The 17896-nt window shown below is 38.3% G+C and overlaps 1 protein-coding gene across 1 annotated transcript in view; it reads left to right on the top strand.

The window, feature by feature from the left end:
• Nucleotides 1–17896, top strand: part of LOC128738894 (zinc finger protein 423 homolog) — a 129560-nt gene that overhangs the window by 89917 nt on the left and 21747 nt on the right. Inside the window, exon 4 of the mRNA XM_053834360.1 lies at nt 11209–11525. Coding sequence (XP_053690335.1) covers nt 11209–11525 — 317 coding nt within the window. The remainder of the gene's footprint in view (nt 1–11208; nt 11526–17896) is intronic.

Genomic DNA, 17896 nt, shown 5'->3' with positions numbered 1-17896 from the left:
AAAAAGTCAAATTATAATATTTAGAATTTTTCAAAAGTAATGATTAAAAATTATTTAGCTCTCAAAAAATATGAAATACTAGCTCGTAGGCGAGAATTTAGGAAACAAAATATTTTCAACGTTATATAAAAAAAATGTTTCAACACAATATTATTCTACAATATTCGTAGCAGTATCTAACGTTTGCTGTCAGTACCATTAAAACCGGAATGATTCGGTGATTCAAACTTCTTAATTTTTTCTTTAGTCTTTAGTCTTTAGTTTTCTTTAGACGAAAATGATGATTGTTGTGATTACCCTAATTCAGGAGCAGGCCAAATCAAATACACGATAATAAAATTTTTCAAGTACACATAGTTTAAACAAATCTGGAGTAGCTTTAATTCGCAATAGGACTATTTTTGGTGGGATTGTTTTATTAAAATAAAAAAAAAACAAAAGCATGCATATAAAATAAACAAATAATATTATTACATAAATTTTCAACGGAAGATTTTTGCGTACAAATGAAAACCATTTGTAAACAGTGCCACAAACATATAAACTGTCAAATACACATGCATAATGAGAAGTAATGCGGTTTTTTCATGCTATGTCAGTTTTTGTACAAGCTTAGGACCATCGTTGCTTTATTGTCCAATGATAAAACAGTCAAATTTTAATACTTTAAAAACTATAAATAATTTTTTATTTTGCTTGAACATGTTGACAAATAGTGCATAGATGAATATCATTAGCTATGAGCAGCCTGATATAGTAATATAATTATTTTAAACGTTAATTAGTGAGACATGTTTCTTATATGAAATGCTAACCAAATTCAGGGTTATAACCCATATTGTATATGACAATGTTTAACTTGAATTTTTGTTATTAAATCTTGCCTTATGTAACGCTATTGTTACAAGAAATTATCCACAACTGATCAAAATGAGTAATTCGTGCACTTTGGTAGGGTTTGAGCGTATATGTATTCTAGAATTAGCGTTTTATTGGACGCTGTCCAATCATTGGAATCGTTCAATGATAGGCAAAATACCCTAGTTGTCAAGCAGAAAAAAAGCTGAAATATTTATATACAATTGTATGCAATTTGAAATGATTGTTGAATCTCTATGATTCAATCTCTACCCTTTTTCTATTTCGGTTACTACTTATTTTTACGAAGGAATTCTGCGAGTGAATTTATAAACAATATTACATAGAAGCTTAGCAATAATCTTTTGCACAAGATCTTACTGGATAATTTGCGAAATTTGGAAGAAAGAAAAATTACTGGAGGAGTGGATGGAAAGTATGGTTTGTCCCATCTACAAAAAAGGGCGATCGGCTAGATTATTGAGTAATTACCGAGGCATTACGCTGGACAACGTCGCCTACCAGGTGTTCTACAAAACTTTGTTACATCGTCTATCGTCCAGAAATGTCGGCAGTATAACGTGTCCACGCATCACATTTTCGTGGATTTCAGGGCAGCATATGATGCAGTCGAGCGCGAACAGCTATGACAGATAATGCACGAGTACGGTTTCCGGACAAACTGACGCGGCTGATCAAAGCTACCCTGGAGCAAGTGATGTGCTACGTGCGTGTTTTGGAGGCACCCTCAAGGCCTTCCGAATCGCGCAGAGAGCTGCGGCAAGGGGATGTTCTGTATGTTATTCAACATTCGTGTGAAGCTCTGATCTAGCGAGTGGGCATCGAAACAAGAGGAACGATCTTCAGTAAAAGTAGCCAACTCCTGAGCCTTCGCAGACAACCTCGACATCATTACTAGAATACCTTGAGATGACGAAGGCTATCTACACCAGACTAAAAATGGAGGCTAGGAGGATTGTGTTACGAATCAATGCGTCGAAAACCAAATATGTGAGCCTAAAATTAAAAAATACGAAAACTAATCCAATTTAATTCTGCTAGGGTTTTTTTCTAATTCCCGTCGTAATAAGTAAAGCCATTCTAATTTTCATCATTTGTTGGATGGATTTAATGGATATTCCAAAAGTTCTTGTGCTGATTTGACTAAAACATACTTACCTTCCGATCCGTGAACTTTGAAATCACTGAAAAGCGACTATTAAAGCATATATTGTTGAAATTACGCAACTGACTTTATTGCTAAAATTCGTCGTACCGTTTTAAAATCCGTCCATCAACATTTTTCTTCGTCCGAATTAAAAATCACAACAATGTTTACGAAGCTAACGCGCATGCATTTGTGTAGGACGGCATGAGAAATGTTATTCTACAAAATTTGTGCAGGTCAGACAAGTTTTCCTGGCTGTAGAATAACGACAATGCCTTGCGTGAGTTATTTTCATTTATGAATGACGGAAATTAAAACGATTAGTCGACATTGTCTTCTTCGTCGCACGAAAAAACGTAGGAAATTTGGCTGGTAGGACTTCTTTAATGATAAAAAGCATTTAAATAGATCTCAATTCACTTTGATTGATCGCATATGCATCACATAACAAAGTAAATTATTAGGGAATAACTATTTTTGCATTGTGTGTCATAAAAATGCTGATATTTTTAATAATTTGTGTCGGATAGGACGGGAATAGGCAATTACGACGATGTAGCAACATACCCTATGTGTATTTTATTCACGATAGATACGTATTTCGCCTACGACTTGCAGGCTTCCTCGAACCGAGTTCGAAAACAGACACTGAGGAAGCCTGCAAGTCGTAGGCGAAATACGTATCTGTCGTGAATAAAATACACATAGTAGAATTAAATTGGATAAGTTTTCTTATTTTTTATTTTTAGGTTTCGTATTCTACTAAGACGCTCCAAAAACTTCAATCAAATATGTGAGAGGAAGAGCCTCCAGTGAGAACAACATTCGCCTACCACAGACAGCGACTATTGACGACGATGAACTGCAAGTAGTTGATAAGTTCATATATTTAGGATCTCTGGTCATCGCCGACAAGACAAGGTTAACGAGTAAGCAGGTTCAACAACGCATTGAAACTGGAAGTTGGGTTTACTTTTCTCTCTGCAAGACGCTTCGATCAAGGAGCTTACACCGCCGCACACAACTTACGATGTTCAAAATTCTCTTCACAATTCTAAATGCACTTGGTTTTACTTGAAACTGACAAAGGTTTTATTGCTGTATTAATCAATACCGCTGATTTACGCAATACCAGAGGATACGAGCGAAACACATTTATAGCTGGCTATAAAACTATAATAAAGCTGTAAATAAAGCAAATTTATTGTGTGGCGTAGCAATGCAATATGGCGCACCGATCAGAATTGATCTTATTGCGGTCTTTTCTTGGTCAAACTGCAATAAAGTTGTTAGATTTATAGAGCTATTAAAACGATAACACCCTGACCAATCAGATTGATTGCTACTATTATGAAGAATATTAGCGTTCAATACCGAAATCTTTTTTTTATGCAAGGCCATATTATCATATTCTAATATTTTGTTTTAGCTCGCAAACAAAGACAAATACAAAGTTATTATCAATCGGTTTTCCTGTCCCAGCCAACTAACCAACTAAAATGATTTTGCTAGAAATTGCATATAACTAGCTGAATACATCTATTTTGTTAAAACAACCAATTTTCGAAAATTGCAAAATCTCGATGGCGCGTTGAATTTATCTACTTAACTTATCATATCATTATGCACGATAAAATTTATGCGCATATGCTGCAAACCAACGGAGACTGCTGAAAATTTATTAATTATTCTATGGGATATTTTATTATGGTCACTAAAACCAAATCGATTTGGATGATCTGACAGTAAAAGTTTAACTCTTTTGCTCAGGGATGTATTTTCAAGTTATCAAAATTGGTGAACTGATTTGAACTGAAAACCTTCTTTAAATTATGGCGGTAGCTGTCAAGCAGTGAACGGCATAATCGGTTTTATTGCTGGTTTCTGCAGAGTGAAATAAGACTACTTAAACCTATAACATGATTCTTAGAGGTTATAAAAACCTTCTGAAGAGTGGGTCCCTTGGTCCCTTGGATTAAAAATCAATAATCTGTCAAGTACCGTACCTCGAGGCACACACGTGCTGCTCGTGTCGCAAATGCTGATACCTTGAGGACAACTGGGAGGCTATTATACTACTGTTTATATTAAATAATTTTGCGTCTGAAATGAATATTATTATTATTATACATAACACAGTATATTATGATAGCACAAATTACGTGACTTAAAAAAATAACAGTTAGGTATCTGATTCTCACGTAAACGGATTAGTATCCCAGCAAACATTTACAAACAGTAACTTATTCAGTTATTAAATAACTAACTTCCTTGGGATGGGTGTGGACTACACTGAATTTACGTAAATAGTTCGGGAAAATTTGGATAGGAAATATTCACAACACTTTTTTTATACATAGTTTGTTTATGATCGTCCTAATGAAATACAAAGGTTAAAATAAAGAAAAACGTTTTCACGATTTGATTCCACTCGTGAAAAACTTTTCTTTCATTTAACTAATAACTTTTCCTGTAACTTCGACATGAAAATTATTTTGGAAGTAGAATTGAGTTGCAGAGATAAATCGAATTTTTCTCTTTCACTTTTATTTGAGATTCTACGAAAATGTCCAAAAATAACTTTTTTGATTATTTAACATGGTGTACGCGACAGCTTCCGAATTTATATCGTTTGTCCTAACTGATTTGAATACTTTCGGAATACCACGGATATTATAATACATGGGGTTATCCATAAAGTACGTCACGCTTATAGGGAGAGGGGTGTTTGTCCAAATCGTGAAGATTTGTGACGTGGGGGAGAGGGAGGATATAAAGCTGTGTGACGTCACATAAAAAAATTCAAATGGAAAATTTATTCGGGGAATTATAATTTAGTTTTTATTTTGAGATACAACTATTGAAGGCTTCTATAAAATAAAGGTAGTGATGCATTTCAACACAAATAGTTAAATTTTTTGAATGATAACTGTTTATTTTCAACATGTATGTGCTAACTGGACTTCTAGTATGAACTCTCCATTAAGGCTTTTCAGAACATGCTTTACACCACTGAGGATAGTACCATCCTGCATAAAAGATTTTTGTCACCGCCAAAATCAGTCGCACAAACTTCTGAGGGGCTACGAGATGGTAACAGAGACTAAGAACATTGGTTCTCCTCGATGGTCATGCTGCACTCAATCGATGAACATAAACTCATATCGAAATTCCATGGCTAGTTTTAAGGTTCTTCCGTATACTTACTTACTTAATTGACCTAACATCTTACGACAAGGCCTGCGCAATATAATTTCTCCATCTGTTTCGGTCCATGGCAACTGGTCTCCAGTTCCGCGGGCACCCAGTGCTCGCCAGATCTCGCTCAACCTGGTCTTGCCACCTCACTCGCTGTGCCCCTCTTCGTCTTGTTCCTAGCGGATTCGATGCGAAAACCATTTCTGCAGGATAGTTATCCGGCATTCTAGCAACATGTCCTGCCCAAGAAATCAATTTTTTTTAATTTCAGATTTTGATTCTGCAGTCTTTTCCGCTTATTTTGTTACTAAATTTGTAATGATCCGACCACGGGAAGCGGCCGAAAAACGATCATACACATAAGCATTCCAGTGCGGCGTGGAACAACTTCGGCGGAATAAAACGCCGCTCCTGGAAAACCACGATTTTCAAACTTTATGTACCTTATTCTCAGAAACTAAACAACGTATTGGAACAAACTTTTTTTTGTTTTGTTGGTAGTAGCTTGGTAGTAGCAAAGACTTTTAAAACTTTTGAGGTTTGTAACCGAAACACAGCCTGAGAAAAACGCAAAAGAAGAAGAAAAGATGGCTGAAAAAATAAAATTCTGTCTTCTTTTTCATACGCCTACGCTATTCTTCGCTTTCCGTTTGTGCTCCACCTCCTCCTGATGAAAACCTATACGCAACAAAACACAACAATCAAAACACTCAGATGAACGTGGTGGAAAAATGGCATAGGTGATATTAAATTATTTAAAAAAAATTCTGTAGAGATGTTCGAATCTCTTCAGAATCCGCAATCAGCAGATTCATCTTCGATGAAATAGCAAGGTATGAGGACAAAGTTTCAGAAGTAACAGAAAATATGAACCAAACTTTTTTGTAGGTTTTCATTCTAATAATGGGTTTCAAGAAACCGATAATTATTCAAAAGAAATGGCGGTTGACTGTGACCACTGTTGCGAAATCCGCACTTGTGTGAGCTAATTTTCTCACACACGCGTACTCGTTCCAATGAACACGTTAGCATAAGCATCCCTTTCGGACTCCCGCTCTTGTTTATTCATGCACTGCAACGAATATTGCGAGTGTGTATTTAGCTAACAGCCACGGTCGTCGTTCTCGCACGTCATTGCAGCCTGAGCAACTGACACCGATCATTTGCGAGGACTCGCACTCCCACCCGCGTGTAGAATCGAGGGCGTAAGATGAAGAAAAAAAAAGTAATGCAAAATCTATATCCCAGTGTGCTGCTAGCCCTCACGAGTAGCTGGCTGCTCACGAGTTGTTTGCCTCGTGAGTGCTTATGCAGAAAGACGCTAGGAGACTGTGCGTTTGCAAGTGTGTAGGTAGCAAAATGTCTGCACACAGCAACGCAGGCTGTTTTTCGTTTGGTCTGGGGGCGCCATTTTGAGAATTTGCGTGGAGCGACAAATTAGCTAGCGCCGACCCTGCGTCCAGCTTTAACCACTTTCTGAATTCTTGGTTCACCGTAGAAACGCGAGCTCATGGTTCATTCTTCGCCTCCATACACCGTTCTCTTGCACTCCGCCAAACATGGTTCTTAGCACCGGCCGTTCGAAAACTCCGAATGCTCGTAGGTCTTCTTCTTCTTCTTCTTCTTCTTATTCTTCTTCTTCATTTCGTGCCGTAGAGGACAACCGGTCAAATTAGCGTTTTGTAAAACCCATACTGTATAACCCATCCGTATAACCTATACTATCCCTCACTCAAAAGCTCCCTGAACGATAGCGTTTGTGCCACTTGCGGGTTATTTTTTACATCTCACTTTGTGAACACCATCACCATCTTTGCAGGGTAGTTTCGCATCTCAGGTAATGTTGAATGATCGCAAAAAATCACAAAATGGTAAAATCAATCAGAAAAGTTCTTCCAAGGCGTGTTGTTGCCAGGGGTGTGAAATTGTCAAAATTTTGCGGACTAAACATCCATGAATGGCGACAATTTGGAACCAGCCTGCATATCGAAAAAGCTAAAAGGCTGTATTTAACTGCTTTCTACTTCGTTCCGGTTGTTTTAAGGTGAATCAACCAGTAAGTAGGTACCAAAACCAAAAGTACCAAAAGCAATGAGTGGGACATGGACAATGTATGATAGTTTGACAGCCACACCACCCCTCCGGTTGTTGCAGGACGTCAGCAGGAAGTCCTCATCCTTCCAACTGGATTATACGAAGTTGAGTGGATGAATGAAAATGACGTGGATATGCGCGAGATCAACGACATATCAACGACAAATCAGCGAGTCCTTTTTATTTGATAAACTGATCGAATTTAATTGATAACTTGAAATAGAAACGTAGGAATGTATAAATTATTTTTTTTGTTTTGAAGGGGGGGGGAGAGGTTCTATAACCTGACGTCATGAAAGTGTGACAAAATGTGACAAGGGGGGGGAGGGGGCTTGATTTTGGTCAAAATTTACGTGACGTACTAAATGGATGTGACCTAGGCAACTACGTCGCAAAAAACTGAAAACTTCCTTTTTTGGCGACTCAGATGAGATTCCTGCAGTAGTTTATACCTGTTACGCTGACATTTTGCAAACCCTTTTTGTCGCATTTTTAACAGATCTTTTAAACGAAGGGAATTTAACGATTTATTTCAAAGCGATTTTCATTTGTAGCGTAACTAGGCCCTTCGCGACGTGTAAGCTATTCAAAATAATAGTGAGCTCCGTGGTTGTTTTTTCTCATAAATAAGTCTCATCTCGTATGTAAAAAAAAAGGTTCAGGGCTATATAGTTTTCCCACACAGATTTGAAGGGAGCGTTCGATTGTATAGAATTCATATACTTGTACGAAAACTTTCCCGACTTGGGTGCCACAATATTTTATAGGACGGCTAGTTCCAACTTATGTGGTCGAACACTTCACGTGCAACTCAATTCTGGTTTTTCGTTTCCATCCTTAAACAAACCCGATGTATCACAAGGTAGCAATAGGGGTAATTATTAGATCAATCGAGCATGTTCCTCCGGAAATACTATCAAGAGACATAAGATTCTCGTTATTTAGACGGATATTACCTAACACTTAAGGTGCCCCCTTGTGATCGAAAAATAATCAAATGTTTATTTATTTAAAAAAATATACATATCTCAAATGGTATACTGCTAAAGAAAACAAGTAGAGTAGGGCGGGGTATAAGTGCGATGTTTGAAGTTGTCATCAATTTTCGTGAGATATAAAGAAGGACAACAACATAATATATTTTATAATGATGCAGTAACTCAATGTCTTCACATTCAACTATAAATCATCTGCGGTAATAGTGTTTTGCAAAATAAATTCGTCTTTCATCTGATCAAGTGCAGATTCGCACTTTTACCCCACCAGCGGGGCAAAAGTTCGAATACCGCGGGGCAAAAGTTCGAAGCTAGAATCCATGAAATTAGCCCAGCAGTAGCTAACAAAACCATATTATCTTCAATCTGCGTTATGTTTTGGTAAGGAATATTCTCAATTTGCACCTTTTCTATTTTGCGCTGGTGTATTGCAGCCTCCGTTAGATCGAAACTTTTCCAAACCTTTGTTTTTTGTTTCATCAGCGGAAACACATTGTTTTTCTTCGGCCAACATCTGTAGAGCACACAGTTTTCTGCAGATCTTTCATTTCTAGTATCTGTAATATAGTGCCTAAAGCTGTATATAATTAGCTATACATTTTTGCCTCGTCCATGAATCGTACTTTTGCCCCGTCCGTGAATCGAACTTTTACCCCGCTAGGCGCTTGACGCGGTTAGATAGAATTACGGAAAAGCGAAATATATTTCGTAAATTATTTTCGCCGTATTTTCAAAACAGATATCTGAGTTATGTAAAACGCTGCTACAAATTTTCAACAAGTAATATCCTCCTATTAATATCGTATTTGCCGTATAACGAAAAATTACATCAAAACCGCCCTAAAATAACATTTGCACATAACTCAGCAACTATGCTTCGTAAGCAATCAAAGTTTACGTTAGATTCAAGCTGTCAAAGTAGTCACCCATTCATGCCAGTGTAGAAAATTTACTCGGAATCTGCAACGATAAATCATTGAATCGCACTTTTACCCGCATCGCACTTTTACCCCTCCTTACTCTATACAAATTTTGCACGGATCGCTTTTCGTCGTGGAATTACTGATCAAAATGGGTAAAGTGCTTGAAATCAAATAAGGTTTTAAAATTAGATAAAATCAAGATAAAATTTATAATAATTGAATCAAAACAGAAAAAGGTTTGACAAAAAGAAGATGTTCCAGTGATCACTATCACTTGGCTGATCGCATTTTTCTCATTAATTCTGGTGTTTCCATCTAGTTAAATTTTGTTTATAAGAACTTTTTATTGACTTCAATAATTCCTAACCTGATACACCCGCGCGTCGTTCGCGGCACCAAATTTGAATATGATTATCCCATTAATTGTGTCGAAAGGAAACACCAATTAAAAACACACTTCCTGAATCTCCTATCGCCGGCAAACAAGCGCGCTCGAACTCGAAAGAGCTAACAAATGAACCATAGCAATGCAAGCGTGTCGCGCTCATTTGAAGTATATTTCCCCTCGTTTTTCTGCCAGAGACACACCGGATTAGCTTGCTTATAAACGCATATGCGCTTCCTCAAATAAGCGTGACCACAACGAGCAATTATGACATTAGTTTAATATCAAGATTAAGACGATATATCATTTCATCAAGGGGCACAGTGGCTGATGAAGTAGCTTACAGCAACGCGGACAGAGCGTGACAATCATTTCCACTGGCACCGGGTCGAACAAATCCAGACACGACGGAAGAGGTTGGCTTGACCTTTGCCTGCTGCCGGACTGCCTGCCTGCCGATCTGATAAAAATGAATTAAATACTCCACATCCTTATTAGTAGCTCCTTTGGGACGCACACGTTCCACTTACTTCCATTTGGTGTTCGCGAGAGAGTAAGTGTTTGTTTGCACACGCCGCGCGCCAGTCCGGTTCATCCAGCCAGCAGAAGCAGACTCTAAGTGGCCGGATAGTGAACAAAAGGATGATGCTGCTGGTGGTGGCAATGGTTTCAATGCAAAAAAGGCGGCAGCACGCGAGCAGCAGCGGCCACTCAAAGTGGCCAATTGAATTAGAAGCGATTTTATTAATTCATTTATGTGGTAGTGAGTCCAATAAAGCATATCACCATTATCATCACCGTCAGCATTGATGCCGTGAGGGAGGAAGTAGCTTTCAGCGTGATAATTATCTTTCACTGTAATGAAACTGAAGCGACGGCGTGTGGGATTGCCGAAAAATTAATAAAAATCTGATCATTGTTGCTGGAGCATGACTACTCTGTAGCACTTAGTGTCGATAATTGGGAAACATTTTAGAAGCGATTTTTTATAGTTATATTTCTGCTTATACTCCCTAATACCGTTGAACAGTATCTTGTACAAGGGTATTCTCATGTGCTCAACTGAATACAAAAAACTGCTTACACGACAACCAGACCAAATTTCTATGAAACTTTTTGAAGTACAATGATGTGAAGTAAAACCCTAGCTGAATATCTTACAAGCTCTTTCTAGGTTTTTTCTTCTCCGAGAATTACCGGAGACCATTAGAGATGAGAAAATATCAATAAATTTGCCACCTCAATCATCATTTCAGTGGCTTATTTCTAGAGGTGAGAATGATTTTCCTAGAAACTGGAAAGCCACCGTAAATTGTGATTGATGTGAGCATATTTATTTTCACATGCTCAGTGATTTTCCGCTCGACCTTATTCCGTAGCACATTCAAATGAATCAGAATAAAAAAAAGGATCAACAGGCGTTCCTACACTCTCCCGCGCGGGCTGAAATGGGGTGGAATGGAGTATCGCATCAATATAAATTTTCCATAATAAATAATCCATTACATGATTATCCCGTGTGTAGCACAGCAACCGTCAATCTAATTATGGTTATCCGTTTGTTTTATCCGTCTCTTCCGTCTGCAGAGTTTTACTCGTCGCACACGTCGTCGAGCTTTTCACCCTCGATATCGGATGGCATGACGACACCGAACTCGACCACAAACGACGCCGATGCTGCCGGAGTGCTGCTAGCGAACGGCGATTCCGGTGCCACCGAGAGCGGGCCCACGGCCGGCGACAAGTACCGCTCCGAGAAGCGCAACCGCGTCGACAATAATAATAAAATAATTAAAAACAACAATCATACTAATAGCCACAGCAAGAATAATGACGGCACTTATCGCTGTCAGTTCTGTGATAAAACGTTTCCACGTCTTGGTTACTTGAAAAAACACGAACAGGTGAGTTTTCCTTCTTGTGCCAGTGCCAATCAGAATAATGAGGTCATTGTTTAATGGTTTCAAACTGTTCGAATATCATTGAACTTGTATTTTTATGCGATTGCTCATTTGAACAAATTAATTAAATCCGTGCAAAATGAAAGACTCGTACACCCTGGTAGGACTACTTTCTGTCACCGACAAAGCATACTGCTTTGAAAAAATCGAAAATATTCACAATATTCAGAAATTATAGATAATAAGATCTGCCAGTGCAATTAACCATCACCGTCAACCGTTTCATCGATTACCGAGGTGCCCCCACGGTGCCAAACGTTTTTCCGCCGGGCGCGTTTGCTTCGGTCGGTTAGTGCGCTCTAGTCCTACCCGCTTACCTACTGGTAGCATGCGGCTCACCCCGAATGATCCGGCCGCTGCTGCTGCTGCTGCTGCTGGTGCGCTGATTGATTGACTGGCCGATAATCACCGCCAATAATAATTGCCATTTAATAAGTCCAACTGCTACTGCTTCTTTGCTATCCCCGACCTGGGGCATGTGGCAACATACGAACAGTGTTGCAAAACGTGTGATACGTGTATCACTCTGGTTGTTTTTTCCACGAAAGTATCCCATCGGAGGATAGGGGCAACAACCAGTTCGGTTCGTCCTAGTGGTGCCGTAGTGCCTTTCTCATGTTATTTTATGCTGATTTTCCCTAAAGAAGACGGTGTTAAGAATCCAATCTTTTTCGTGACTGTAGATTGTTCCAATGTTTAAAAATTCTTTTCGGTGCAGTGATTTTGTAACGTTTCTTGTTAAAAAACAAAACCAATAAACAGCTAGTTTTCCCCTTTTCAAAAACGTCTACAGAGCAGAGGTATAGGTACCATTAATCGAAGATCAACGAGAAATGAAACAACTGGTGGTTCATAGTAGCGACAAAAAGGCTATTTTAATTGTATGAGAGTTAATGGTGCTCAATAATTGCTCGTAGGGTGAAATCAAAGTGATCCGATAGGAAGTCCCGATTGAAATTGCTTTCAGTACGCATTACTCGAAACCGGAACGTCATCATGTAGTTGCATACTTTACAACTTTTTTCTCTGGTTTGATGCGGATATCTTTGCGCTTCTATTTATCGAGCAGGTATTCTTTAACGATTAAAGCTATTTAAATGTCAGCGAATTCCTACCGTTCTGAGCACAAACTTGAGAGTTATCCCAACAAGAACGGATCTCAAAAAATCCCAATGTAAGACCTTTCTTATCGACATAATCTGCACCAGTTAGTGTACGAGAGCTAAGGCATGGAAACTGGAATTTAGTATTCATCACTTAGCGATTGATCATGAGAACTGGATGCTGGATGAAGACGACTAAATACTTAGGTATTTAAAATATTATATCATTTCTTTAAAATCTCGAAAGGCAGTAAGGAAAGATTTTTCCCGTTAAATTCTATTACTATACTATGCAGTAGTAAAATTGGTGGAATACTTTTGCTTCTCTATTTCTTTTCTGTCAGAAAACGGGCCAAGTAGCGAGCGGTACCTATAACATCCACAATTGGGTGATCAGCAATCGTTCACAATATTTTCACTATCGACCAGCTCACCAATAGCCACCATAGCCATCTCATAGCAATTATATAAATGCATTCATTGCGCACTCTGTGGCCATTCAGTGCATGGCGCTAAGTGCACAGAAATAGTAGTCAATCACACACGCTACAACTCTCAATCGAAATAGGAGGCGTTCCCGAATGCTGCTGTATGTAAGCGTCCGTTCAGTTTATTGCAACTTCCGTAGAACCAAGCACTCTAGCCAGATATTTTTTGTTGTTGATAACCAATCAAAATCTTATTACAGTTGTTTGTCAAATGGCTATAAATCTGCTAGTTTTATAGAGCTATTAAAACACCCTGACCAGAAAGATTTACTTACATTATTTTTTCAGCGACAATCCGCTTATTGGATCCATGCCAAATTCAGGAGCCATCTCCATATTTCTCGGTCCTGGGCTGCCACTCTCCAGTCGCCCCTGACCCCTACTGCTCTATTATCCACGTCAACAGAGCTCATCCAATGGGTACGGGGTCTGTCTCGAAGTCATCGGCCTATGTCGGGTTCTCTGCTAAATATGGTTTTCGCTGGTCTCCAATCCGGCAAACCATCCGGCAAGATCTATCGCTGCTATTATGAAGAATATTAGAATTCAACACCGAAATCATTCTTTTATGCGAGGCCATATTGCCATATTCCAGTATTTTGTTTTAACTCGCAAACAAAAATTCATTGAAGCAAATTGTTTTGCAGAAAGAAATTTATTATCAGTCGGTTAACCTGTTAAGGACGCAACTAAAATGATTTTGTTGGAAATTAAGATTAATTTAATATATTTAATTTGTTAAAACAACCGAGTTTTCGAAAATTGCAAAATTTCGATGGCGCGTTGATTTTATCTACCTATCATATCAATATTCACGATAAAATTTAATGCGCATATGCTGCGAACAAACGGAGACTGCTGAATATTTATTGATTACTAGCTGACCCGACAAACTTCGTATTCCACAAATTAAATTTTGTTGTACATAAATCGTGAATCTCGGATGACCTTTGTCAGAATCTTGAGTTTTGCAAGTTTCTGGGGAGTTCATGGGAGTTTTAATATACAAATTTTCTCACAGTAAAGTAGAAAACAACTCCACCCACTGCTTACCCTGATAAAATAATGCGGATAGCATTTAAATATTCGTCATCATTACAAACCATTTCGCCGAATACCATTTTGCGGAACACCAATTCTCGGTTAACCATAACGCGGAATATAGAATTTCGCAAAATACCATTTCGCGAAAAACCTTACGCGGGATGTACCATTTGTCGGAAAATCTTTTCGTAGAAAGTACCATTTCACAGGGGTGACCCAACTGAAGGAAAGTAATAGAGGTCAGTAGATCTAGGAAAATAAATAAACCTAAAAATAAAAACTAAGAAAACTTATCCAATTTAATTCTACTATGTGTATTTTATTCACGACAGATACGTATTTCGCCTACGACTTGCAGGCTTCCTCAGTGTCTGTTTTCGAACTGAGGAAGCCTGCAAGTCGTAGGCGAAATACGTATCTGTCGTGAATAAAATACACATAGTAGAATTAAATTGGATAAGTTTTCTTATTTTTTATTTTTAGGTTTCGTATTCTACTAAGACGCTCCAAAAACTTCAGTAAATAAACCTAGATAGAGGTGATCTCTACGAGGCAACACTCGCGGCCTGTGGCCGTCTCGCCTTGAATTATCTAATGTTACTATTGATAGTTTTTGGCGGTCTTGTTATTGATTAATGTTTTACGAAAGAGTCGAGTTCGATTAGTTTTTGAGTTACGCAAAAATTTTTGTTTTATTTGTATGATAGTCCTTATCCCCCTACCACAGGGGTGAGGGGTCTCAAACCATCATTAAAAAAATTCCTGCCTCTAAAACCCCCCACATGCCAAATTTGGTGTTATTTGCTTGATTACTTTTCGAGTTATGAGGAAATTTGTATTTCATTTGTATGGGAGCCCCCTCTCCTAAGAAGGGAGAGGGGTCCTAATTCATCATAGAAAAAATTTATGCCTCCAAAAACACCTACATGACAAATATGGTTCCATTTGAATAATTAGTTCTCGAGTTATGAGGAAATTTGATTTTAATTTGTATAGGAGCCCCCCCCCCCCTCCTGAAGCGGGGAGAGGTTTCAATTCACCATAGAAAACATTCTTGTCTCCAAAAACACCCACATGCCATATTTTGCTCCATTTGCTTGATTAGTTCTCGAGTTATGAGGAAATTTGTATTTCATTTGTATGGGAGCCCCCGCTCCTAAAAAGGTAAGGGGTCCTAATTCATCATAGAAAAAATTCATGCCTCCAAAAACACCCACATGCCAAATTTTGTTCCATTTGCTTGATTAGTTCTCGAGTTTTGAGGAAATTTGTATTCCATGTGTATGGAAGCCCCCCTCTTAAAAGGGAGAAGGGTCATTATTCCCCTCCTAAAGAGGAGAGAGGTCTCAATTCACCATAGAAAGAAAATTGCCTCCAAAAACACCCACATGCCAAATATGGTTCCATTTGATTAATTAGTTCTCGAGTTATGAGGAAATTTTATTTCATTTGTATAGGAGCCCCCTCCCCCCTCCTAAAGTGGGGAGAGGTCTCAGTTCACCATAGAAAACATCGTTGTCTCCAAAAACACTCACATGTAAAATTTTGTTCCATTTGCTTGATTAATTCTCGAGTTATGCAGAAATTTGTGTTTCATTTGTATGGGAGCCCCCCCTCTTAGTGGGAGGAGGGGTCTCTAACCATCCTAAGAACCTTCTCTGGCCCCAAAAACCCCAATAAGCAAATTTTCACTCCGATCGGTTCAATAGTTTTCGATTCTATAAGGAGCCTAGAGCAGACAGAAATCCATTTTTATAGGCATAGATTTGTATGGGAACCCCCCTCTTAGTGGGGAGAGGGGTCTTTTGCCATCGAGAGAACCTTCCGTAGCCCCAAAAACCCCTACATGCAATTTTTCACGCCGATCGGTTCAGTAGTTTTAGATTCTAAAAGGAACATAGGGACAGACAGACAGACAGAAATCCTTTTTTATAGGTATAGATTCCCGATCAGGTGATTGTAACAAAAATCTTACAGAATTGTTGCTCAAGTTGTTATTTCTATCAAACTTTGTTATAAATGTGATAGAAAAACTTGCGACACACAAAATTTTATACAAAGATTCTATCCCGTTCTGTTATTTATAGCACGATTTGTTATAATTTGGTTACACAACAAGACAGAATACTGATTTTTGTTACTCATCTTGATATTAACTAGATCAAATTATATCATAACTTGTTATATTTGTGATATGCCTAGAGCAAATTTTGCTATAATTTTTGTTATTTTAACTACTAACGAGACCAAGTTTATAACAAAAAGCAATGGAGATTTTGTTATAAAATACAGTGGTAACCCGATTTTGTCACTCCCCGATTTTGTCACTCCCCGATTTTGTCACGTTTTTGACCCGATTTTGTCACCCCCGATTTTGTCACGTTTTTTACCCGATTTTGTCACGCTTTTGATTTATCAAAAGCTTAGTTTGAAAATCATTTTCAAACATGTCAAATGTGTTAAAACACTGTGAAAAGAACTGTGTTGATTATCGTGGAGTTTCCACAAAAGTTGTTTCATATCTCCACAACTATAATAGCTAGAAGGTCATTTTCTTTGGCAAAGTTCTTTATAATAATCTTCTCAACAATTTTGTAGAACATTGTTTTGCTCTATCTCTTACTACTTGAAAAATAAATTTTGTATCTTACTTTTAGGGGGGTTAATCAAAGAATCGTTCATACCAAAAGAAAGAGCTTTTTACGCTGTGAAATTTCTCAGAACATAGTTAACCAGTATAATGAACCATTTCGGCGCAATTAAAAAACGCGTGTTTTCATACCTGTGGGCTGTGCTGTGAACAGGTGACAAATGTCCACAGAGAGGTAGAAGGAAGTGCGAAATGTCCTAAAAGTGATCAGAATGAAATATATGTAGTTCATTCTAAGTTATCTGCAAAAAAATTAAAATTGAAAATATACCCGATTTTGTCACTGTCCCGTTTTAGTCACCCCTAAATTCATCATGGGGGTGACAAAATCGGGTCATTACTGTACTTGTTATTTATAACTCAGCCTGTTATAAATTTGTTATAATCATTTGATCGGGTTATTATCATTTTCAACCGCTTTTGGGCATCTACGAAATATGTGTGTGTGTGTGTGTGTGTGTGTGTGTGTGTGTGTGTGTGTGTGTGTGTGTGTGTGTGTGTGTGTGTGTGTGTGTGTGTGTGTGTGTGTGTGTGTGTGTGTGTGTGTGTGTGTGTGTGTGTGTGTGTGTGTGTGTGTGTGTGTGTGTGTGTGTGTGTGTGTGTGTGTGTGTGTGTGTGTGTGTGTGTGTGTGTGTGTGTGAGTATGTGTGTGTGTATGTGTGTGTGTGTATGTGTGTGTGTGTATGTGTGTGTGTGTATGTGTGTGTGTGTGTGTGTGTGTGTGTGTGTGTGTGTGTGTGTGTGTGTGTGTGTGTGTGTGTGTGTGTGTGTGTGTGTGTGTGTGTGTGTGTGTGTGTGTGTGTGTGTGTGTGTGTGTGTGTAACCTATCTATCTCCCACTGTCCGGCAGTGATATTATGAAAAAAAGCTAACTGCATTGATGGTTAGTCTATGCAATTATCTTAGTTTCGGGTTATAGATGGTGTTGAATCTACTGACTATCCAAAGACCCATGAAGAATGACTGAGTACTTGCAACGCATTCCGGAATCATTTTCTAGTCGGCAAGCCCCGCCAGAAGGTTATACTAG

Source organism: Sabethes cyaneus, chromosome 2, assembly GCF_943734655.1.
Source record: "Sabethes cyaneus chromosome 2, idSabCyanKW18_F2, whole genome shotgun sequence".
Taxonomy (NCBI): domain Eukaryota; kingdom Metazoa; phylum Arthropoda; class Insecta; order Diptera; family Culicidae; genus Sabethes; species Sabethes cyaneus.
Note: the sequence above shows the minus strand (reverse complement) of the source record. Positions and strands in the feature narration are given on the sequence as shown.